This window comes from Lepidochelys kempii, chromosome 4 (assembly GCF_965140285.1).
Source record: "Lepidochelys kempii isolate rLepKem1 chromosome 4, rLepKem1.hap1, whole genome shotgun sequence".
Taxonomy (NCBI): domain Eukaryota; kingdom Metazoa; phylum Chordata; order Testudines; family Cheloniidae; genus Lepidochelys; species Lepidochelys kempii.
Window position 1 is genome coordinate 25,788,938 of NC_136383.1, and position 24,346 is coordinate 25,813,283.

Sequence of the window (24,346 nt, forward strand, 5' to 3'; positions counted from 1 at the left end):
AGAATCTTTTTGTGATGGGTGGATAAATATGGAATGACCTTCTATCTTGGGGTGGATTTCTTGTTCAATGTCAGGTGATCTAGAGATTGAAGACGACAGAGTTCATCTTTGTGTCTGTTTCTACTACGTGAGCGATTTGGGAAAGTTCGCCCTATATGCAGCCCTTGGGTCCCAATAGGGGCCAATGTGGAGGAACTGGCATATGGGGTTGTATCCATGGGGGTCCATACCAGGGACCTGGTTCAGTTCTGGTCATTGGGTATCGGAGATGACAGGATGGTTCTCTGTGTGTGTCTGCTCTTGATATGATGGAGAACTGTGTGCAGTGGAGTACTCCTCTCCTTCCTCCTCTTCTTCCTCACTCAAGAATAGTGGTCTGGTCCTCAGTTTGGAAATAGAGTGCTGATGTGTCTCCAGAGAGTAGGCATGAGGTGCAGGGAACTCACTGTGAAGACGTGACGACACTGGCATATCAGAGACTATGATTCTCTGGGGTATCTGAATGCCTGTGGTACCAACAGGAGCATCATCAGCACCAGCGGTGGTATAGTTGTTGAGGGCATAGCCAGTGCCGATGGCGGAATGCATTCCTTTGAGTGGCCAATAGCTGGTGCCAAGGGCTTACGTGGTGCTGAGAGCTTGCGCAGTGCTGGATGTTTAGTCGGTGCCAAAACACTCAGGATTATTTTTGTTGAGGAGGTTGGTGCCAATTTTGAAAGTTTTACACTGTCTTTTGCAGTGCCATGAGACAGTATTTCCACCTGTAGTCCCTCTCTTTTAGGGTCCTTGGACCTGTCTTTTGCGCCAGTACCAGAGATGTCTGGACAGTCGCGGGAGCCAAGTCTCACCCCTGAGGACGCTGGGGCTACAGACCTTGCCAGGGATGCTTTTTTCTGAGGTCGCTCCTTAGAGAGTGAGCTAGTGGACCTTTTCTTTTCATCTCGGTGTAAAAGTGTGGATTTTCTCTTGGTAGTGCATGGCAAGTGAGGGTCGGCTGATGACTGTGCCAATGGTGAGTGCCACATAGGAGAGATATCGGGGACAAGGTCGGAGGCTGGTTGCACAGAGCTCTCCATTAGCCTCAGTTCACAGTTCTTTCTGTACCAGGCTTTCAAGTTGAGGAATTGGGTATACTTCTGAGAGACATGACCCTCACTGAGGCAGTGTATGCACCGTGAGTCACCATCGGTCATGGGGGTGGCCTCACGGCAAAAGAGGCATCTCTTAAATCCAGGGAATCCAGGCATAACCCGAGCAGGGAGAGTTTCCCAATTAGGAAGAGCATAGAAAAAAGGAAATTTTTACGGTAAGCTAAAGAGTAATAGGGAGGAAAGGGCAACGGGTTTTGGGTTTTTTTAGGGGGAAGAAAAATTAAAGGAAACAGCTGGTATCTACAATTAACTATAATGGAAACACTATTACTAAAGACTCGGGATGGTTGAAGGGCTCTGCTCAGGATTCCATCCCAGACCAAAGGCAGTTGAGAAGGAAGTGAAGACATTTGGACCACACAGCACTATATAGATGCCACTGATGGCACAAGACAGGGAGAAGCGCACGTGCAGCCCAACAAGCACTTCTGTTGAAGATCTCCCAGGTACAGGAGGCACTACCAGACTGACAGTGGAGCACCCACAGGGACACTACGCGAAGAATAACAAATGTTCAACCATGGGTTCCTAAAGTTAGACAACCACATCCATATTTTGTCATCTAAATTAAAAAATGACCTAATTTTCAGAGCACTTTTCACCATTGCAAACCACTGACTTATTCAGGAGCTAATTATGCTCAACACCTCTGTAAATCAGGCAGTTTCTTTAGGTGCCTAAATATGGTTTGGCACCTAAATTTAGGCATCCAAGATGGCAAATTTTGGTAAAAGCATACCACTGAAAAATTATCCCTAAAATATGCAAAACATTAGAAATGTTCCTCTTGTAATAACAAATATTTAACAATCTTCAAAAAAATAAACTTGCAGAACTATACAAGGTTATTTTCTGTATGATTTTAATAAATGTACTTTCTAGTTCATATATCTGATGGAACACAAAAAAGGAAACACAGGAAAACTGACTAAAGTCATATCTACTTATAAAGGTTCTGAAGACATACACCCCTTGAAACTTTGCTCTCATTTAGCCTTGATTTTTACATAAGTTCTTGATGCATTTGCATAACTTTATATTTTACAGATTACAATAAATATAGAAAACCTCATGCAGAAAAATCCTTAATATATATAAATTTTCAGAAAAGGAAAAGCCACTCTGATAGCCTGCTGAATTAAAGTCATTGTAGCAGCCTTCTTAAAAGAACTTCCATGAAGTTGTTTAAACTAAATGGATGGAGAGTTTATTTAGATTCCTCTGTCTTCTAGGACATCCGACAACATTTCTGGTGAGTAAAAATAAAAATTAGATGTATGACACGCATGGAACAGACCAACTGTGGCTTGCATAAGATGTTCTTTGAGGAAGTAAATATGAATGGAAGGAGAAGGTTCTGAACGACAGGAAAAGAAAAAAGGAAAGGAAATTACAAAAAAAAACAAAAAAAACCATGACCATACATTATATATGATAAAAAAGATCATCAAATGATATACTTTGAATTTGCAAACTAACACTCCATATCAAAGTTTCACGCTTACAATTTATGGTGTCACCAGAACCTCTCAATGAAAATAGAGTGTCATAACTCATAGCTACCTCATTTCTTCTCAATACGGTGTAATAATCTTTCTTTTCCTCATCAATTGACAGTTGCGGGGTTTTGGGGTGGGTGGTAAATTGTGATTTAAGAGCTAACTCAGTCAGTTATTCAGCAGAGGTCTTTTGCATACTGTATATTTTGTATTAGCTCTGAGTTTTTCCTTACAATTTTAAGAGTCATATTCCAAAGAACTGAAATGTAGTAGACGACCACATAGTCATGAAATATAGCCCCTGATGTGCTAGTAGCTGTGAAATCTTAATTAGCAGTGGGAGTGTGGTTATATTCAATTATTCTACATATAGTCTTTATACATAGATCTAAGAGGCAGCTGTGAATAGAAGGACTATTATACTCCATCAAGGGATTCTGGTGATATCATAAAGTATGGAAACAAATATCACAAAGTCTTTGTAATTGTTAGAATGCTGAGATGGACCCTTGTTTCATCAGACCCTTGTTTCATAAATTGTTTGTTATTTTGTATTGCAGGCAATGTTCCCTCTAATTTTTGACATGCCATGTGTGCAAAAAATTTCTTCTGTGCAAATTGTTGTGCTTCTGTGCAAATTTTTGTGTGCGCGGTGTTTCGGATCTGTGTGTATGCGCACACGAGCACAGCTTAGAGGGAGCAGTGATTGCAGGTGGTGCTCATAAAGAAGTATGGGCTGGATGGATGCACTACAAGGTGGGTAGAAAGTTGGCTAGATTGTCAGGCTCAATGGGTTGTGATCAACGGCTCCATGTCTAGTTGGTAGCCGGTATCTAGCGGAGTGCCCCAAGGGTCGGTCCTGGGGCCGGTTTTGTTCAATATCTTTATTAATGATCTGGAGGATGGTGTGGATTGCACCCTCAGCAAGTTTGCAGATGACACTAAACTGGGAGGAGTGGTAGATACGCTGGAGGGCAGGGATAGGATACAGAGGGACCTAGACAAATTGGAGGATTGGGCCAAAAGAAATCTGATGAGGTTCAACAAGGACAAGTGCAGAGTCCTGCACTTAGGACGGAAGTATCCAATGCATCGCTACAGACTAGGGACCGAATGGCTAGGCAGCAGTTCTGCAGAGAAGGACCTAGGGGTGACAGTGGACAAGAAGCTGGATATGAGTCAACAGTGTGCCCTTGTTGCCAAAAAGGCCAATGGCATTTTGGGATGTATATGTAGGGGCATTGCCAGCAGATCAAGGGACGTGATCATTCCCCTCTATTCGACATTGGTGAGACCTCATCTAAAGTACTGTGTCCAGTTTTGGGCCCCATACTACAAGAAGGATGTGGAAAAATTGGAAAGAGTCCAGCGGAGGGCAACAAAAATGATTAGGGGACTGGAACACATGACTTATGAGGAGAGGCTGAGGGAACTGGGATTGTTTAGTCTGCGGAAGAGAAGAATGAGGGGGGGATTTGATAGCTGCTTTCAACTACCTGAAAGCTGGTTCCAAAGAGGATGGATCTAGACTGTTCTCAGTGGTAGCTGATAACAGAACAAGGAGTAATGGTCTCAAGTTGCAGTGAGGGAGGTTTAGGTTGGATATTAGGAAAAACTTTTTCACTAGGAGGGTGGTGAAACACTGGAATGTGTTACCTAGGGAGGTGGTGGAATCTCCTTCCTTAGATATTTTTAAGGTCAGGCTTGACAAAGCCCTGGCTGGGATGATTTAATTGGGGATTGGTCCTGCTTTGAGCAGAGGGTTGGACTAGATGACCTCCTGAGGTCCCTTCCAACCCTATTATTCTATGATTCTGTGATTCTTGTGGATTATGCAGCTAATAACATTTTCAAGCATTTTGAACAAGAAAGTAGAGAAGAAAGAAAATATGCTATTGGCACTTACTTTGGACTGCGAAAGAAAAGGAGCACGTGGAACTTCATTTCCATTCTGTGTTATATTCTCCACCTTCTGAAACTGACTTTTTATTTCATATTGTCCAGGTCCTGGAACACCCTGAAGAACATAAAAATAGAAGCACTTAACATCCATTAGAGAAGTGCCCACAAGTATACTGAAGGTCAAGGGCCAACTAGTTAAATATCTGAACCAAACTCACCCTCTCTATGAAATTATGAACACTTCATTAAAAGACCAACCTAAAGGAACGGTTAACCAGCTAATAAAGAAAATAAGCAAAAATCTTGTGACAGTTTCCAAGATCCCAAAAAAAGATCCCCTGCAACTTTGCTGCTCTCTACTGACAGAGCTCAGTACTTCCGCCACAAACAGTACACAGCATATTTAAATAATTTAGAAAATGTTAAAGTATTTTGTGATTTTATTCTTCCATTTAGAGGGATTTTTCTGGCATATTTATGAATCAAAGTTTTCTTTGTAAAGTTTTTTTTCCATTTCATTGTTTAATTTAACTATTTGATACTTAATATAATGTGTTTAAAAAAAGAAAATATTGCTCTCTTTGCACAAGGCTGCGTGTACTTAATGAGTATACGCTAGATGTAGGTAGTCCTTTTAGTAACCAATTACTAGTGATTCATTGACTAGCTCTATGTGTGTCTTCCATTTTGCAATATAGAAAAGATTTTGCATCTGCAGTACTCATTTACATAATTACAACATAAATTTTAGTTAACTCAAGAGTCACAATACATTCTGAATTTCTAATAAAAGGAAGCAGGCCCGCTCACTCTATAGGGACAAACAAGAACTAATTAAATGCAAGAAGCTTTAAATCAACTAAACATGGTACAAAAATATTACATGGCTAAAGAAGATAGAAAAATAACTCTGAAATTAATCAGTTACAGTGATGAAAGGGACATTATGCTTCATAGTCTATATTTGGATTATAAATGATTCAAAGCAGAAAATTAAACAGTAACAATAAACACTTTATAAGAAAAATGTTGCACCAGTTGCCATAGCATATGTTAGCAAACCAGGTGCTGGGGGAAAGAGCACTGCTTTTAATGTAAATTTATAAGGTTCAGGAAGAATGAAAAGAAATCACACACTTGCTCACATGCACATGCACACATCCCAGTATGCCTTTTCTTTTTCCTTAACTTGGTTTCATCTTAAATAAATCTCTGAATTTGAGTAATCGTAATGAAAAATTATTAGATTTTTGCACTCTTCCAGCTAATCTATCCTAGATTTTTACATTTTACCTAGATTACTGAGATTGTAGTTTACAATTGTGAATTAATGGTGAATTTTAACATGCACTTTTCCCATCTATTTCATTTCTTCCAGTTCATAGCAAAATATCTCCAAAAAGTGGAAGCCAAACAACAGTAAGGACTAAATACTTTTTATCAGCTGTTTCCCCCTACCTTGTGAAACTGTTATTTGAAAGTAAAAATAGTTTTTAAAAAATGTGAAAGGCCTGCCTTGAAAGCAGTTTCTGAAAGGAAGAAACAAAGGACCTGATTTTCAAAAAATGTGACCTGTCCCTACTTTTGTACATGCATGTTTACTGTATGTGCGAGCACATATCAGTGATTTTGTACCAAAACATCATGGGAAGTGCACACACAAGTGAGCGTCTACTTTTTAAAACTCAAAATATTGGCAAAGAATGCCAGCGAACATTTACTACCCACTGTCACATGACATAATCCATGGAGCTAGTATGCACTACATGCTGGAACTCTCATAAGAAACATGCTCCCATGAAAGTGCGAAACACAGTCCCTTCCATTCACTTAAGCTTCATGGTGTTGAAAATGGCCAGCCTAGTTAACAGCAAATCCCAAGACTTGGTTGGCCACAAAGTCAGGATGCCCAAACAACTCTACCATTTGAACGCTTATTGGACAGACTTGAGTTGTGCAACAGGGGCTATTCAGGGAAGTTTGGCTCATGTTCTCACAGTTCTAAGAATAAAAACTGGTGGTTCTAAAAAGTAGACTAAAATATCTCTCATCAACATCAAAAAGCTGACTGCGAAACAGTACACTAAGAAGCTGACAAAAAATGCTGCAAGTCAACACCCACCGCATACAGATAGGTCTGAATACAGTAATCTCTGGAGGGTCTGGAGTTCGAACTTAAGTAACTGTATTATGCACACAAACATGTTTCTGCATTCTCTCAAAAAGGAGGCTTAGAACACCACCGTGACCACAAGCTTTCTATGGACCACGATAAAGAAAACTAGAATCTTAAAATGACTACACATAATTACAGGAGTAAGATGACTAAGCCTTCCCCTGATGAAAAAACATTTTATCAACTAGTCCACAACTCCAAGAGAGCTAAAATTACAACTTCTAGTTAAATCCAATTCTAATGTGTCCAGGCCTCCACAAAGAAATTCATATGACACAGAAGCATGTCAAGTGCTTCAGAAGCTGCTGTAATTAAGGATGGGATAGGAACTCAGTTTCTGGTACTGGATTCAGAGCCATTTGCAGCAGATTAAGGAGGAAATATGCTTTGAATTTAGCTGGATAAGATCTCTCCAGCCGAGGCCTTCATCAGCCCTGATCCTGATCCTTTTTCTTAAAATGATCAATAAAAGGTAGTGGAAGAAATGTCATAACCCTTGTAAATTGTACCGGCTCAGAATGAGTGCTGCAAATGCAACTTTTCCTACAGCACCTAAAGATGTTAAGATCCATTTGGCTCCCAAAGCATAGTGTAAATTAAATAAAATAAATTCAGTTTTGTGAGAAACATCTACAGAAATGGAAATAATAACTGTATGGTTATTTTTGCTATATTTATCTTCTTTTTTGAAAAATCAGAAAAATGTGCTGCATTTACAGAGAATATTCCCAAGCAGCAGCAATATTACTGCTGAGGATATGGCCAGCACATCATGCTCATTCTTGTGTTACAACCACTGTTCCCTCTAAACTGTGCGTGTGTTAGCGCACACACAGATCCTAAACCCCACGCACACAGCCAAACACCGTGCGCACAAAAATTTGCACAGAAGCACACCAATTTGCATAGAAGAAAATTTTTGCACACACATCCTGTCAAAAATTTGCACAGAAGAAAGTTTTTGCGCACACGGCTTGTCAAAAATTAGAGGGAACATTGGTTGCAACTATTTGCAAAAAGGAAAAGGCAGCACTCCCCTCCCCAGCAGAAGCCAACCCTCTATGGGAACATAAGCACAAATATGCAGCCAACCTCTGTCATGAGAAAATTATCTTATGCAATTATAGTAGCACCACAGAACTATTACTTAATTTTTGTAATTTCAGAGATGTTGTTTGATGGAGAATAAATTGTACAATGAGTCCCCACACTATGCAATTGTATCCAAAACCTTGATGTGATTCAAACTTACTCAGGAAAGCATCAGTTTAAATCATTGGATATTTTGCCTGACTAAGTGGTACAGGATTGGGTAGAAAGACAGAACTTTCAGCAGCTAATAAGAAATCTCATTACAGGATGCTATTGTAAAGTTATGGATAAAGTTATATTTGTCCATACAACTGAATATTATGATAAATCAATCACATTTTTCTATATTTTAATAAACAATGACATATTTCAATATTATGAATTTTCCCTAACATCTGGCTAGCAAAGTTTGTTTACGCTACAAAAATGAATTTAACTTTTTTTTTTTAAATAGAAAAAATCTACAGGAAGTACAACATTCATTGCAGCAGGCAGGAATTAATTTTATTCTGAGTAATTTGCTAAAAAAAGCTAGTTATTATTAAAAAAGCTTGACAGATTTTAGTTACAATTCTCTTACTTTTACCCAGTCATTAAAGTGATATTATTACACTATGATCTATCTCATGGAATCATTTGTCTTGAAACGGAGTACTTAATATTTTATACAGTTTTCATCAGAATATTCTTCATTTCTGGGATGAATGTGTAAGAAACATATACAGAGGTGTAACAAGACAGGACACTTAAAACAAACAGCAAACTCATGTATATTTAAATATTCAATTAAGTTTATTGTAGCTTGTGCCAGTTAAATTCTCTACCTCAGTTCTATTCTGTAAGAGAAGCAAAATATTAAAGAAACACTGAAAATATTAGTTATAACTTCTTTAAATATTCACATATATAAATGGAATTGTAACAGTGTATTTATTTTAAATGAAATCATAATAATAGTTTGCACATTAATAGCACCTTCCACCTGAGAATTTCTAAAAGTGCTGTAAAGGCATTAATGAAGTAAGTCTCACAATAACTTCATTTATATAATAATAAAGCAACAGCCTCCTCATTTTACAGATGATGAAAACAGTAAACCTGTGGCAGAGCTAGGAATAAAACACATATCTCCAGTCTCCTACTTCTTTGCATTAGCCACAAGAACAGCCTTCATTTCCAGAAGACCTATACACACATGCTTAACTTTATCTACTGTAAGGAGTATCAGTGACGCATATACACTGAAGTTAATAAGTCTGGCCAGTTTCAGTGGAGGGCATAATTGAAACTAACTAGAGTTATGGCAGTTTCAGTATGCAGATGACAAACCTTCCAGGGTCCTCAGCTAAGTTTCCTGTAACATGTGCGGCTGTGCAGCAACCTATTTAGCACAGCGCAGGTGCTCAGGGGAACCCGCCTGGGGACCTGCCGTGGCTGAAGGAGGGGCACTCCTTCCCCAGACGGCCCCCAACCTGCCACAGCCGAGGAGACCTCTGGCCCCAACTATGCCGCAGCCAGGGTGCCCCTACCCCAGCCCAAACCCAGCCAGGCGGCCCAGCTCAAACCCGGGGTGCCCAGCCCAGACCTGTTGCAGCTGGAGCACCCCTTTCCACACCCAGACAAGGCCCAGACCTGCGGGGGCCAGGGGGAGGGGCACCTTTCCTGCAGCTCCAGCCCTGGAGCTGCTGCTGTGGAGAGAGGCAACTCTTCCCCCTAGCCCAGGTGCTGCTGTGGGGAGAGAGAGCTGCGGGGAGTCCTCTCTCCCCACCATAGCCCCAGAGCACCCTCCTGCACCCCAAACCCCTCATCCATGGCCCCATCCCAGAGCCCGCACCCTCAGCTGGAGCCTTCCCCCCCCCATGCCATCCCTCTTCCCCAGCCCTGAGTCCCTCATCCATGGCCCCAGCTCAGAGCCTGCACCCCCCAGCCGGAGTCCTCACACCCCTGGACCTCAACCGTCTACTCCAGCCCTGAGCCCCCTCCCACACTCCAAATCCCTCAGCCCCACTCCCAACACATGAATTTTGTTATGTGCACCAATATGGAGGTGATGTGTTGTGCACTGATATGAAGGTGATGTGTCACACATCACCTCCATATTGGTGCACATAACAAAATTCATTCCGCACATGGGTAGGAAAAATTAGAGGAACACTGATCCTCAGGTTCATGGCAGAATTGCAGCACGTAATTATTTGGGTTGGAAGAGACATCTAGAGTGTCCTGTAGTTCATCATGCTGTCAATAATACTTTGATTATACCAACTTATATATCTTCTTTTCCACAGCTGCAACCAACACAGATGTCACAGTGTCTTAATTTTGCATTTATCTCCTAGGTAAAGGACAACTGGCTTAAACTCAACCTGGGCAAGACTGAAACGATGCTGGTCAGAACAGTCTTCAAGAAATAGCTGAGATATAATTCTCTCAATCCACTGAACACCCACTGCTCATCAATGTGGTGTGAAGCCTTTGGGTCCTGAGTTTAAATGGTTAGGTCAGTGACAAAATGCCTTCTTCCACCTTTCGCTTCTGAAGAAGCTCTAACTCTTCTAGTGGTCAAAACAGATGGGGAAGCTTACCGGTCCCGATAGTTGTATGTTGCCATTAGTGTTGACATCATATGGGCAAGTGACGTATCGTATTGTGTGGTGCGACATGGAAGAGAATGAAGGCAAAGGAATAAATGTATCTGAAAGGAATCCACATCCTCAAATGTGTCCAAAACCAACCACACAAGAAGAGTATTCTGAACTCATCAATAAATTGTCCTTAAAGTCAGAGAGTCAGCCCCAGTGTAAATAATATTTAGACAGTACAGGTCGATAGATATCCTAACCTTTAGGCAAGCTGATGAATAAACTTTTTTCCAGAAAACGTATCTAGACTCTTTGGTTCTTTTTCTTTGGGAGTTGACTTTCCCAACTTTTTTACTTTCCACTTGCAGCAGTAACAACCCATCAAGTTGGAGGATGAGTATAAAATACTCATAACCTTTGGACAGTACTTGATATCTCTGACCAGCACGTTCTGAAGTCGTTCAAACTGAGGCAGAGGTAGCCCAAAGATTTTGTGCCTGTTCTAATATTCCTTCATTTACAGGGAGGGAAATTATATTTTGAGAGGCTGGTTGTAAATTATCAAATAATTTGTATGATTTTTCCTGTACGATTTCTAGTGGGACATCCAATGTTTCTGCAATGTGCCTCAATAATTCTGGAAAGGTTTTTAAATCATCAGTTGTTTCAGGCACCATGTATGAGATAGCTTTGTCATGTGAAGAAGAATGTGGAGAACCAGATGAATCTTCCTAGTGGATGAATACCTTCTCATCACTATAATTATGTTATTCTCCTGATGCCATCATTCAAGTAGGAGAATGATGCAACACTCAAGAACGTGAATTAAGTGATTTACATATTGTCACCGATCCAAGCAAGCACCCCTTCCTGGCCACCCATCAAGACTGCTCTGAGAAGGGAATCCAAGACTTTGTGCTCTGGACCGTCAAGGTGTTTCAAGCTCCTGGAGCCTGAATAGAGTTTAACCACTATCCCAAGCTTCGGGTCTGTAAGCACACTCTCCAGATACAGATCTGCCATCTGGCACCCTCCTCCAAGCATTGGAATCCACTGTCTAGCTGCCTGGCCCCTTTGCACGGCATTGACCCTTTAGACTCACCAGTTCAATATTAGGGTTGAACACACCCCTTTCCCAGAACTCCACCTAAAGGTGTGAAACTTTTTGCTTACAGTTGAACTCTCACAGGTGCATGCTCTAGTTTTGAAGCAGTCAACACACACACACTTTGCCCAGTCTAACATCTTTATGCTCTTTTATATGTATTCATGTACAGAACAGATGAGTACAGATCACACAAAACAAACGCTAAACACATGTCCCTGCCTCAGTTTCCTCACCACTCCAAGAATTTTTTAAGCTGGGGTCTGAGTCCCTGGGACCATCTGGATACAGGAAAGTGGCCTGGAGCCCCTTACCCCTCAAAAGTACTGTGTGCTGAGTGACCTCTCCCTCCTGGACTGGAGAAAATGGCCACCTAACAGCCCTTTAAAACCTTCAGTGTGCTACATCAGGTGACACCGTTGCCAGTTTCCCCACATCAGCACCCACCAGATGACTTTGTTGCCATGGTGACTTCCTCCCATTAATCCAGTTCTTCTGGGGAGGGACCAGTCTTTTGCCTAGAGTAAAGAAATTTCCAATAACTGGGTAGTTAAGAATCAACTAGCCACTATTCCAGAGGATTGGAAAAGGACAAATATAGTACCCACCTATAAAAAGGGAAATAAGGACAACCCAGGGAATTACAGACCAGACAGCTTAACTTCAGCATCCAGAAAGATAATGGAGCAAATAATTAAGCAATCAATTTGCCATCACCTAGACGATAGTAAAGTGATAAGTAACAGTCAGCACGGATTTGTCAAGAACAAATTGTGTTAAACCAACCTAATAGCTTTCTTTGACAGGGTAACAAGCCATGTGAATGGGAGGAAAGCGGTGGATGTGGTAGATTTTGACTTTAGTAAGGCTTTTGGTACTGTCTCACATGACCTTCTCATAAACAAACTAGGGAAATACAACCTAGATGGAGCTACTATAAGGTGGGGTGCATAACTGATTGGAAAACCATTCCCAGAGAGTAGTTATCAGTGGTTCACAGTCAAGCTGGAAGTGCATATCGAGTGGGGTCTTTCAGTGAACAGTTCTGGGTCCAGTTCTGTTCAATATCTTCATCAATTATTTAAACAATGGAATAGAGAGTTCACTTATAAAGTGTGCAGATGATAGCGAAGCTGGAAAAGGTTGCAAGCGCTTTGGAGGATAGGATTAAAATTCAAAGTGATCTGGACAAACTGGAAAAATGGGCTGAAGTAAACAGGATGAAATTCAATAAGGACAAATGCAAAGTACTCCACTTAAGAAGGAACAATCGGTTGCACACATACAAAATGGGACATGACTGCCTAGGAAGGAGTACTGCAGAAAGGGATCTGAGGATCATAATGGATCACAAGCTAAATAGGAGTCAACAGTGTGACACTGTTGCAAAAAAAGCAAATATCATTCTGGGATGTATTAGCAGGAGCATTGTAAGCAAGACACGAGAAGTAATTCTTCCACTCTACTCCACACTGATTAGGCCTCAACTGGAGTATTGTGTCCAGTTCTGAGCACCACATTTCAGGAAAATTGTGGACAAATTGGATAAAGTCCAGAGAAGAGCAACAAAAATGATTAAAGGCCTAGAAAACATGACCTATGAGGGAAGATTGAAAAAACTGGGTTTGTTTAGGCTGGAGAAGAGAAGACTGAGACATGATAACAGTTTTCAAGTACATAAAAGGTTGCTACAGGGAGGAGGGAGAATAATTGTTCTCCTTAACCATCTGAGGATAGGACAAGAAGCAATGGGCTTAAATTGCAGCAAGGATGATCTAGGTTGGACATTAGGAAAAAGTTCCTGTCAGGGTGGTTAAGCACTGAAAGAAATTGCCTAGGGAGGTTGTGGAATCTCCATCATTGGAGATTTTTAAGAGCAGGTTAGACAAACACCTGTCAGGGATGGTCTAGATAATACTTAGTCCTGCCATGAGGGCAGGGGACTCGATTAGATGATCTCTCAAGGTCCTTTCCAGTCCTATGATTCTGTTATTATTCTTTTGCCACTTGCCACTGAAATTTTCAACCTAACATGGAGGCAAACAGACCATAGAGAAGGCAAAATGCTGCACATTCAAAATGGAGTTTGCAACCTCACACAGACACATGAGGTTTATAATCTCTCACAGAATTTATAAATTGTGCAGACATATTCCCAATTCATCACACACATATGTCCTATGTATTGTGGGATAACTTGTCCCAAACTTGTGAGGAAACTTGCGGATACTATAGCCATGGGGACCAACATAACCAAGGTAGAGGTCCATATGGGTGAGACACATTCACCCAACTCGGAGGATCCCTAGGAGAGTAATTAGGTTTTAAACTTTTTAATTCATAAGCCTCATTTGTATTGCTTTTTCTATTATTTTTTTTTTCCTGTCTTGCTCTGTTCTTAGGTGGATTCCTCTTGCTGGAGCTGAAGGGAATCAGAGTCAGAACATGCAAATCTTTCTACTGATGGGATAGCCAAAGGAGATTTTAAAACTCGAGTAGGCTTCTATTCTTACCCCTATTGTTATGCTGATGAAGAGAAACCTTCATTACAAGTATCTCTGATCCTTCATAATCAGGTGAATTAGATGGTACAAAAATAGGAAACGCTTGCAATAAACGTGACTCGGGCTCTGGAGTTACTGTATTCTAAAAACAAGGGAAGACATCAAGGAATCCTTCATTGTTGAGGAATCCTTTGCTTCATCTAGCTACTTTGAAATCTCCAAAGGCATTAAAACGGTCAGTGCTGAGAAAGAGTTTGATCTTAACAATCCCGCAGTGCCAATTGGCAAAGGATTCACTGTTCTGTAACCGCAACTCCTATCAGGCCTGACAAACTCACTATTCCTAACACATCACTTTCATAATATTTAGCCATGAAAGGTCTTGTGAGGTGCCTAATAAAATCTTATGTAGATTAAGCATTGTAAGCCAACACGATGGAAGCCTGTTTTCATATGGAGTTAACACAAGTACGTGAAGACAACTTCTAGCTAGCACATCAAGAAAAGAACCACAGGGTTTAGCCTGATTCTGGGGACAAAACAATGACAGCACAAAAAGTACAGTGCTTTTTGCATTCATGAAAGGTGATCCCAGCCATGTTGGCTGGTAAGGCTGGGAGAATGCTTCAGGTGAGAAACTACTTTAGACAAGGATTTTAGCCTGCTAAAGTCACGTTTAGACTAGAAGAAACATGTAACACTTTTTGTTTTATATGTAACCATTTCTATTCCCATTATCCTTACTCAGTATCTTAAATCTTTATCTTTGACAACAAACTTATAATTGTTTTCACTATAACTAAATCTCAGTGCTGTGATTTTATAAAGAACCTGATGCTGAGTTGTACCAGTCAAGCTGTGTGTATACTGTTTTCTTGGGGACAGCAAACATGCTAATTTCTGTGAGCGTCCAGTGACAGGGGCTGAATACTTCAGGAGGACTTTGCCAAAGGGGATCAGGAGCTGGGGTATGTTTACTGTTACCTTCAAGACAAAGTAAAGGCTTCCAGAGCCCTGAGGAAATTGTTCGGGTGGCTAATAGACTGGTGGTGTCCAGGAGCTGACATTCAGTTAAGCATTTCTTAACTGTAAAGAAAAAAGTAAAGTATTTCTTTTGCTGAGGCAGGGGGGTAACAAGGTGACCCTCAGTTCTGGGCACTCTGAAAAGCCATCTCAGAGATTCCCTCATCAAAGATGGTACAGCTAAAGCCGCAGCCAGGGTGGATCCTCCTGGTTTCCAGCAGTCTTAAGCCAGACTGGTGCAAAGCAGATAGAACAGACTCAACGTCAAGCCCAAAGTGTTCACAATAACTTTTCTACTCCCACAGGATTTTCAGTGAGAGGGATTTATTTGGTCTACTGGGTTTTTGATTTATTAATGATGCACCTTAACCATCATAATAGAGTTACACATATCGAAAGCTACTATGAGTAAAATATTATTATATAATGAGCTCCATAATCTCTGGAGAAATAATATATAAGGATATTATACCCACATAAGTATTACTTCAGTCCAATGAATTTCATCTCCAGCACATTGAATCAATACGTATGTTATAATTATACTACTAATGCAACTTCTGAATTTATTTTATAATGCTAAAGTGCTGCAGTCTGTACAAAAATGATAGCCAAATTAGTCAGTTTCATTCTAAAATTATAAATATTCAGTGTGAAAATGCATTAGTATTGAAATAAAACTCATTCTATGAAACCTTACCTAATGAAAATTCTTTCCTCAGATAAATATTTGATACTCACCTAAGCAATCTGTGTATTCACATAATGTAGGATTACGACTGATACTAACCTCCCAGCACTGTTTCTTCCTTTGCTGCCCCCCATGTCATAACAGACAAACCTCCAGTTTTTTTTTCATCAAGCAGAGACCTCTTGGGAATCTAACTACAACATGGAAATGTATCGCCCTGCCATTACATTAGAAATGAGCTTACTTTTCCACTCCCAAACTTTACTTTTTATTGATTTAAATATTTTAAAATCATACAGATGCTTTATTCTACAAAGCTCAAAATCACACAAAACTATACATGTTCACAGTTTGGCACCAGCATAAGCTCAGTACAAATTCTTGTATATCCGTATGGGTCAATGCATGAATCCCGCATTCACAATAGAGAGAAAACTAGGGTCCAATGAATACAAAGCCAAAGAGTGTAAATAAACATACGTCTTGAAATGTCTCACCACCATTTGAAGAGTCCGGTGGAAAGAGGTCAACAGCCATATTTGACTGATCTTCAAAGCAGCATTAATTTCTCAGCAAAATAACAAATTTGCTAAACTTTAACAAACATTTACATTGGCACATATCAGCCCCACTGTTATCGAATGGCAACAAAGAAAATTGTAGATAAATGTATTGTTAATAATTAATAAATATATATATTTATCTTCAAAGCATTGTACAAACATAACTAATTGTCACAATACTCCTTTGCGGTAGGCATGAACTATTATCATAATAAAAGTGAGTCATTAGTTTGATGGCTAAGCCAGTCTGCTTGAATGTTCTTGTTGCTCCTGAAATATCTTGCAGAGAAAATAAAGCCACAGGTCTCTGAACAGAAAAGAATCACAAGCTTTTTGTCCCCCATGGTGATTTCTATAAGCAACTGTGGTGCTAATGTTGCATTCCAACAAAATGGAATTGGTAGAGATGAGAGGAAGGAATTAACTAACTGACGGGCCAATTACCCTGAGCTCCAAGAGACAGAAAATGAGGATAGACTCATGCAAAGTCCATTTCCCTTGAGAGTATCTGTTCACCATTTGGCTTTCCAACCTGAAAGATTATCAGTAAAAATTCAGGTCACAGGAAACCATTAAGAGGATTGCCTGAGAATTAATTGGTTTTATGAACTCAACAGGAAAAAACAGTAGCATGAATCCGGGTGAGGTCACAAACCAGATCATTAACTATAAGTGATGGTCCCACTAGGACAGTAGAAAGGATTGAAGGAAGTTTATATATGGCGTTAAAGACCAGTCAACTGTATCTGAACACGATACCATCAAGCCTAGAAGGTGAAGGCCCAGTCAAATAGACAGCCTAGGAGTCCTATAAATCCAAAATAAGGAGTCTGAACTGGGAGGATCTGTCCTTGTAAGGATTTTGCGGGGGAAAGGGGTGCATGCAAGAGAGAGATTCAAGTCATTTTTGGCCAGAAAAAGAGCTCTCAAGGTATATCTACACTACAATAAAAGACCCGTGGCACTGTCTCTCAGAACCAGGGTCAATGGACTCAGGATCACAGGGCTCGGAGTGAGAGGCTAAAAATATCGTTGTAGAAGTTCAGGCCTCACAGAATCTGAGAGTCTGGGATCCAACTCAAGTCCAAATGTCTACACTGCTATTTTTAGCCCTAAAGCTTGAGTCCCATGAGCCTCAGTTAATTGACCCAAGCTCTAAGACTCAGTTGTACTGGTTATATATTGCAGTGTAGACACACCCTTCTGATGCACCAAGTTTTGTGTAGGAGTAAGAGCACTCTTCTGAAAGTTGCTAATGCATTTATGCTCATTTAAGACAAGCAAGTCTCTGGTAGTCACACAGCTCGATGGTAAAAGGAGGCTTTGATTAAAAGGTCATCTAAGTCGTAAAAAGTTCCTTGCAGATGAAGGGCAGCCACCAGCACGACAAGTCTTTGAAAACACTTTTGGGGCTGTGGCTTGCCCAAAGTGTAGAGTGATGGATGGCAGATAATACTCAACAGTAGTATTTATCTCTGATACAGTGACATTTAACTCTTACCTAAGATGCATGTAACCAGCAATGAAAGAGAGAAGAGCCTTGGGGCCAGAAGATGGGAATGTGAAGATATGCTTGCATGGAGTTATTTCCTTAATTAAAATGAATGTCTCCAAATAGAAGGAAAAATGCACTTAGCAGTTATGCAGGGAGAGACTCAGAACCACACTTAGGTCACAAGGTCCATTGTAGAGCCCAAGGATGATATGGAGTGCCATGCACTCCACCCTGACACACTCTTCCTACTCCAATGTGAACCCTATGTGGGTTGAGGAGAGCCAGCTACACCAACTGAAGTTCTCATGTGGCTCTTTAAGACTACTTTCAAGTTGCATTTTTTCTGCTAAGGCAGCACTAACCAGATGGTGCCAGGCCAAGGATCTGGCCCATCATCTGAAAATAAATAAATAAATTTTAGCTGTTAAAAACAACTCATCAAGGTCTTTCATAGTCTCATTGATCTCATAGTTGTTTTATTTAAAAACTTGAAAATGATCTGAAAATAAGATCAAAATGCTGGATTGCACTGAATCAAGACATGGTACTCAAACTACTGCTTATTTCCAATCATTTTCTATTCTTAAACATGGTACAATATATCAACCATGAATGTAAAAAGTCAGTCTATAATACAACTGTGACGCATGGCCAGAAAGGGTTAAACATCCTGCAAAATAAATGACTCAAATTCAACCCTTAAAGATTTGTGGGGAGATAACGCTTGTGTTTTTGTATATTTACATATGTATGGGTAGTGGTCAACAATCCCTGTCTATGCTGTATTCTGATAATTCAAAGATTAAAAGAACATCCTAGCATTTAAATGAAGTGTAAACACAGGATATCTCTATATTCATCTCTCTTTGAAATGTATAGCAAATCATCGGTGAATGGTGAAGGAACAGGCGATTGTCTCATGTTAATTTGTATAGCTAAGTACCAGTGATAGACTGCCTGATGGATAAATTGCCTTATGTGAATCTGTGTGAATAATTAACAACGATGCTTAGGAAATAAGAGCCTTGTGTTCCCCAAGGAACTCCAACTAGTCAAAGAAGACCTGATATTATATAAAAGATCCTTGGGACCTGATACTTTTTATCTCAGATCTGCTTGAGGTTTCATGCAGGGGAAGCCTAGGCCACAAGGACTGAGATCCCAGTTCTGACTGGACCGCCCTGAAATGTAAACATTGGATTAAAAACCTATGGACTATTTCAGAAAGAACTCTTTGCAACTACAAAGCTCACCATCTCTGCTACGAATCTGAACCTTGTCTGTATGTATAAGAATTGAACTCTTGTCTGTATGTATACTGATCTTTTAACCATACTCTCTATCTCTCTCTATTGTTTTTTAATACATTTTAGTTTAGTTAATAGGAACTGGCTGTATGCGTGTATTTGGGTAAGATCTGGAATATTCAATAACCTGGGAGGTAATGTGTCTGATCCGTGGGATTGGTAGAACCTTTTCTTTTATATGATGAAATAAGATTTTCAGAAATCTTCATCATATTTGACTTGGGCACCTGGATGGAGGCCTGAGGCTGGGTTACTGCAAGGGAACTGTGTTGTTTGGACTTCTGAATAACCATTAAGGTATAACAGAAACTGTTTAGTGCTGCCTTGGCAAATCTAAGTATTGAACCATCCACCAGCTTTGGGGTTTGTCTGTTCCGTTCTTTGCAGATCACCCAAATTGAGTGACCTCGGCTGGCTCCCCAGTAGGACCCTAGTCACAGTGGCATAGTCGTGCTAGGATACACAGTACCACAAGTTAATTGGGTTTTTGCATCAGAACCACACACTTAACAATTAATTTTGATATTGGAGAGTTTAAGTTACAGTGAGTGACCCTGTAATAGGATCTCAGTTGGTCCGCCGAGCCACTGGGGGAGGTGGGGAGCTACTGCCTGCCGAAAGGCCTTTGTCACACCTTTCTGTCAAAGGGAAGTTAGCAGAGGGAGGTGAGCCAGCCAGAGTCCGTGACATGCCCCTCAGGCCGGGAAGCGCCCGCAAGAGTCACTGGTGCGCCCCTCAGGCAGGGAAGTGCTTGCATGAGCCACTGTCATGCCCCTTAGGCAGGGGAGCTCCAGCATGAGTCAGGCTTCTTTATTGGGGTTCTGCCACCCGAGGTGGGGTGGCTGGGGTAGGGGAACACAGACCCACCCAACTCCACTGCGTTCCAGCCCAGGGCCCTGACAGTGGCGGGAGGAGAGGGTCCTGCTACTGGGTCATAGATTCATAGATATTAAGGTCAGAAGGGACCATTATGATCATCTAGTCTGACCTCCTGCACAATGCAGGCCACAGAATCTCACCCTCCCCCACCCCACTCCTGCAATAAACCTCTCACCTATGTCTGAACTATTGAAGTCCTCAAATCATGGTTTAAAGACTTCAAGGTGCAGAGAATCCTCCAGCAAGTGACCCGTTCCACATGCTACAGAGGAAGGCGAAAAACCCCCAGGGCCTCTTCCAATCTGCCCTGGAGGAAAATTCCTTCCTGACCCCAAATATGGCAATCAGCTGAACCCTGAGCATGTGGGCAAGATTCACCAGCCAGATACCCAGGAAAGAATTCTCTGTAGTAACTCAGATCCCACCCCATTTAACATCCCATCACAGGCCATTGGACCTATTTACCATGAATAGTTAAAGATCAATTAATTGCCAAAATCATGTTATCCCATCATACCTTCTCCTCCATAAACTTATCAAGTTTAATCTTGAAGCCAGATAGGTCTTTTGCCCCCACTGCTTCCCTTGGAAGGCTGTTCCAGAACTTCACTCCTCTGATGATAAGAAACCTTTGTCTAATTTCAAGTCTAAACTTCCCGATGGCCAGTTTATAACCATTTGTTCTTGTGTCCACAGTGGTACTGAGCTTAAATAATTCCTCTCCCTCTCCGGTATTTATCCCTCTGATATATTTATAGAGAGCAATCATATCTCCCCTCAACCTTCTTTTGGTTAGGCTAAACAAGCCGAGCTCCTTGAGTCTCCTTTCATAAGACAGGTTTTCCATTCCTCGGATCATCCTAGCAGCCCTTTTCTGTACCTGTTCAAATTTGAATTCATCCTTCTTAAACATGGGAGACCAGAACTCCACACAGTATTCCAGATGAGGTCTCATTAGTGCCTTGTATAACGGTACTAGCACCTCCTTATCTCTACTGGAAATACCTCATCTGATGCATCCCAAGACAGCATTACCTTTTTTTCATGGCCATATCACATTGGTGGCTCATAGTCATCAGCGGGGATCCGTCCACAACACGCTGACCAAACACTGACTCAACACACTGTCCAGTTTTGTCCTGGGCTACTTCCTACCCAGTCTCTCGAGTGGGTCCCTCTGGTTCCTCCAACTCATAGGGATATTCAGCCACTGGTAGCCCCAGTAGCTCCAGCTCATCCTCAGTGTCAGGCTCACTCTGGCTCGGGTCGCTGCCCGGCTTCTCCAGGTCCTCGAGGTAATCTGCGGCTGGCAGTCCTGGTAGCCCAAGCCCTTCCTCAAAGGTCAGGTTTCCCCGGTCCAGGGCCTCCCCTGGCTCGGCAGCAGGGAACAGCCAGCAGTCTGTGTCTGTCTCCCTCGCTGATGCTCCTCTGACTGGGCTAAGGGGCCCGCGTTTTGTTCTTCCTGTTCCACCCCTCCCCTTCCAGGGGGTGGAGTAAGCTTGGCCTGGCCCCGCCCACTCAGGCTGAGAGAGTGACTCTTTACCCTCTGGTTTGGAGGGAGGCCACCCTCGCTCCCTAGAGACCCAATGATCGTATAATGATCTTGACAGAAAAAGCCTTGAAGAATTGTGCTCACAGAGGGAGTTGTCTTTTACAAAAAAGCCCCAAAGCAGGAACTCAAAAATCTTTTAATTGCCAGTGATAAGGAAGCAGACACAGCAAAAATGCTTGCAGTGAGAAACCAGCGACAACTTGAACAAAAGCAAAAAATAGCTGATATGGAAAAAGTTGCTGCTGAAAAAGAATGCCTGTGTTTTGAACATGAACAAAGAATGGTATATATTCGATTGCAGGAATTAGAAGCTAAGGCAAAAGTGGAAAAAACTATAGCTCCAACTCAAGAGAATAAAGGAACACCAGGAACTGTATCGTCCTGAAAAGCCAGCTCCTCTCAATAACAAAGATGGGGATAGAATCTACCCAGTTTGTAACAATGTTGATTGGTATGTTGTTTGACTCTAAGCAGTTGTCTGTGTGTAACCAAATATACCTCAACACTGCCACCTTTCATGTAAATGCTTTTACTCTGAGCTCAGGTAAAGGTAACCTCATAACTTGTGTTGAGAATGTAAAAATCAATGGTAAAAGCGGTTTAGGGCAAATTACAGCTTCTAACATCACTTTTGTTAAAGCAAATCTTTTCAAAGAGGAAGATTACTTACCAGATGAGAGTGTGAATACTGTAATCCTCTATGAATTTACTGTAAGTGTGCCTTTAGCCAAAATCCACTTTGAATGGAATGGTGTTAAATATGAAGCTATAGCTGGTGTAAGCAAGTTATTGTTTAAGGATCTTTTGATTGGGGATGATATTAAAGCTTTGTTCAGTCAGGGTGACATAAATGAGTCACAGGAAAGAAATAATCCTGAATCTGTGTCTATTAGGAGCAAATACTTGCTTATGGAACATTTCTCCGAATGTTTGTCTTGGGAAGATAGCTGTTTGTCTGTGCAGAAAAACAGTTTATGTGTGAATGAAATTTCTGAGTGGCTGTCAAATATCTCAGGAGTAAATCTGGCATTAGATAAGGCTCAGGAAAATGTTTCTCTAGAGCAGATTAAAGTTGATGGTCAGGTTAAAGCCCTAACTAAGAAAGAAAGGGTTACATTCTTGGTGAGTGAAGTTTGTAAAAGTGACTTGCTTAAAGTAGCTCAGTATAATGTGGAGAATAGTGGTTTATCCGTTGGGAGTGGCAACTTGCCTGTTAAAGAAGATGCCCCACTTATCAGGTATGTGTCTGAAATCAGTCATGGGTGCTGGGACAAAGAAAAAGCTATCTCCAATTGTTTGTCTGTTTTGAATAGCAGCATGCCTGCTAAGAAACACTGTCTCTCTAGTTCTCTGTCTGTAAAGCAGACAGAAGAAGCCTGTCAGCCTATGAGGAAAATTTATCAGTTGACTCAGAGTTGATACTGGATACAACTAAAGCCCAAAAAGGAAGTGGTCCTAAATTTGCGTCTGCTAGGGATGATGACATTGTAACTAGGTTGCATCTAGTTAATGTCATAAATACCTCCCAAAAACCAAGAGATTCTGGTGCTTCTATTTTGCCTGTTGCTAGCGTGTTCCTGGGTAAAGATATGACAACCTTGTCTGATCAGGTTGATATCATAGCCAGGGCACAAAGAAAGCATGAAGGTGATTTGACTATGTTACCCACTGACAGTGTGGAAACTTGTAACAAGGAAGAGAGTGCTTCTAATCTTTGACTATGAAGTCTAGCAGCTTACCTGAAAGGGGGTTGTGTAAAAATCCTCCTGATGGGCCACAGGTGATTCTGGATGTAAGTAAAACTCAGGAAGAGTTGGGTAATTTGTCTATTGTACCAAAGTCGATTCTGAACATAACTAAAGCTCAGAAAGAACCTGTTGCAGTTTATGATATTGCAGGAGGAAAAAGGAAATTTCTTCGTGAAGTCCGTGAAAAGAACTTGTTTCCATTTACTCTAAATGAGCCATTGTTGATAGTAAACAGCCTCTCTTCTGAGAAAAGTGTGTTGGTTCCTAATAGCCAAAGTCTTTCAAATGAAAATGAATCCATTGAATTTGCTTTGGAAAAATCTAGTGTAGATAGCTTAAAGGAGGCTTCGTTAGCTCATATTGAAAGTGAACAGTCTGTGTCTCAGGTTGAAGAAAGAGGCTGGTTTCCTGGTTTTACACAGCAAAACAGACCCATAGACTCTTTGGATTTGTCATGTGATTTCTTAGTAAGCTCTAGTGCATCTGATGCTTTGTGGATGCAGAAATTGGTAGGTGAAAAGCAGGAGAACTGTAGTTCAGACATAATGATAGAAAATGGTTGTGTCTCTTTAAAGCATGATGTCCATGCAAACTGCCTAGCTGACAAGAAAAAAAAAAGGGCAAGCTAACTCTTAAAAAGCAAACTGCCCTTACAAACTTGCCTCCCTCATCTCTAAAATACCAGAACCCCAAGGAAGTGGTTAAACTGAAATCCTATGTTAAGAAAAACCCTAAAGTAAAGAAAAAGCTACAAAGGTTCAAAAGGGATATTGAACAAGCTGACCTAAAGAATGATTTGTCTAAACAAAAGGATTGGCATAACAAAAATTATTGGAAATATACACTTGTGATAGAACTGATGTTAGTGCTAATGATTGTAACTAACTTGTTGTTAATACCAAAGACTGTAAAAATGTACAATGTGCATGGTCTTTTGGAAAAGCCCTTAAACATGTTAAGAGTGGTACATAATAGAAACCCTTATGCTGTTTGGTTCAACAAGAACACGCTTGTGTTAAAAGGCCTAATAGTGTTAAGGTTTCACAGCAATGCCTGTGCACATTCCTAAAACTTTGC

At 40.9% G+C, this 24,346-nt stretch overlaps 1 protein-coding gene across 10 annotated transcripts in view; it reads right to left on the reverse strand.

The window, feature by feature from the left end:
- Positions 1-24,346, reverse strand: part of STPG2 (sperm tail PG-rich repeat containing 2) — a 407,840-nt gene that overhangs the window by 313,027 nt on the left and 70,467 nt on the right. For all 10 annotated transcript variants that reach the window (XM_073340745.1, XM_073340746.2, XM_073340744.2 and 7 more), the window contains one exon: positions 4,557-4,667. In XM_073340745.1, the coding sequence (XP_073196846.1) occupies positions 4,557-4,667 (111 nt within the window). The remainder of the gene's footprint in view (positions 1-4,556; positions 4,668-24,346) is intronic.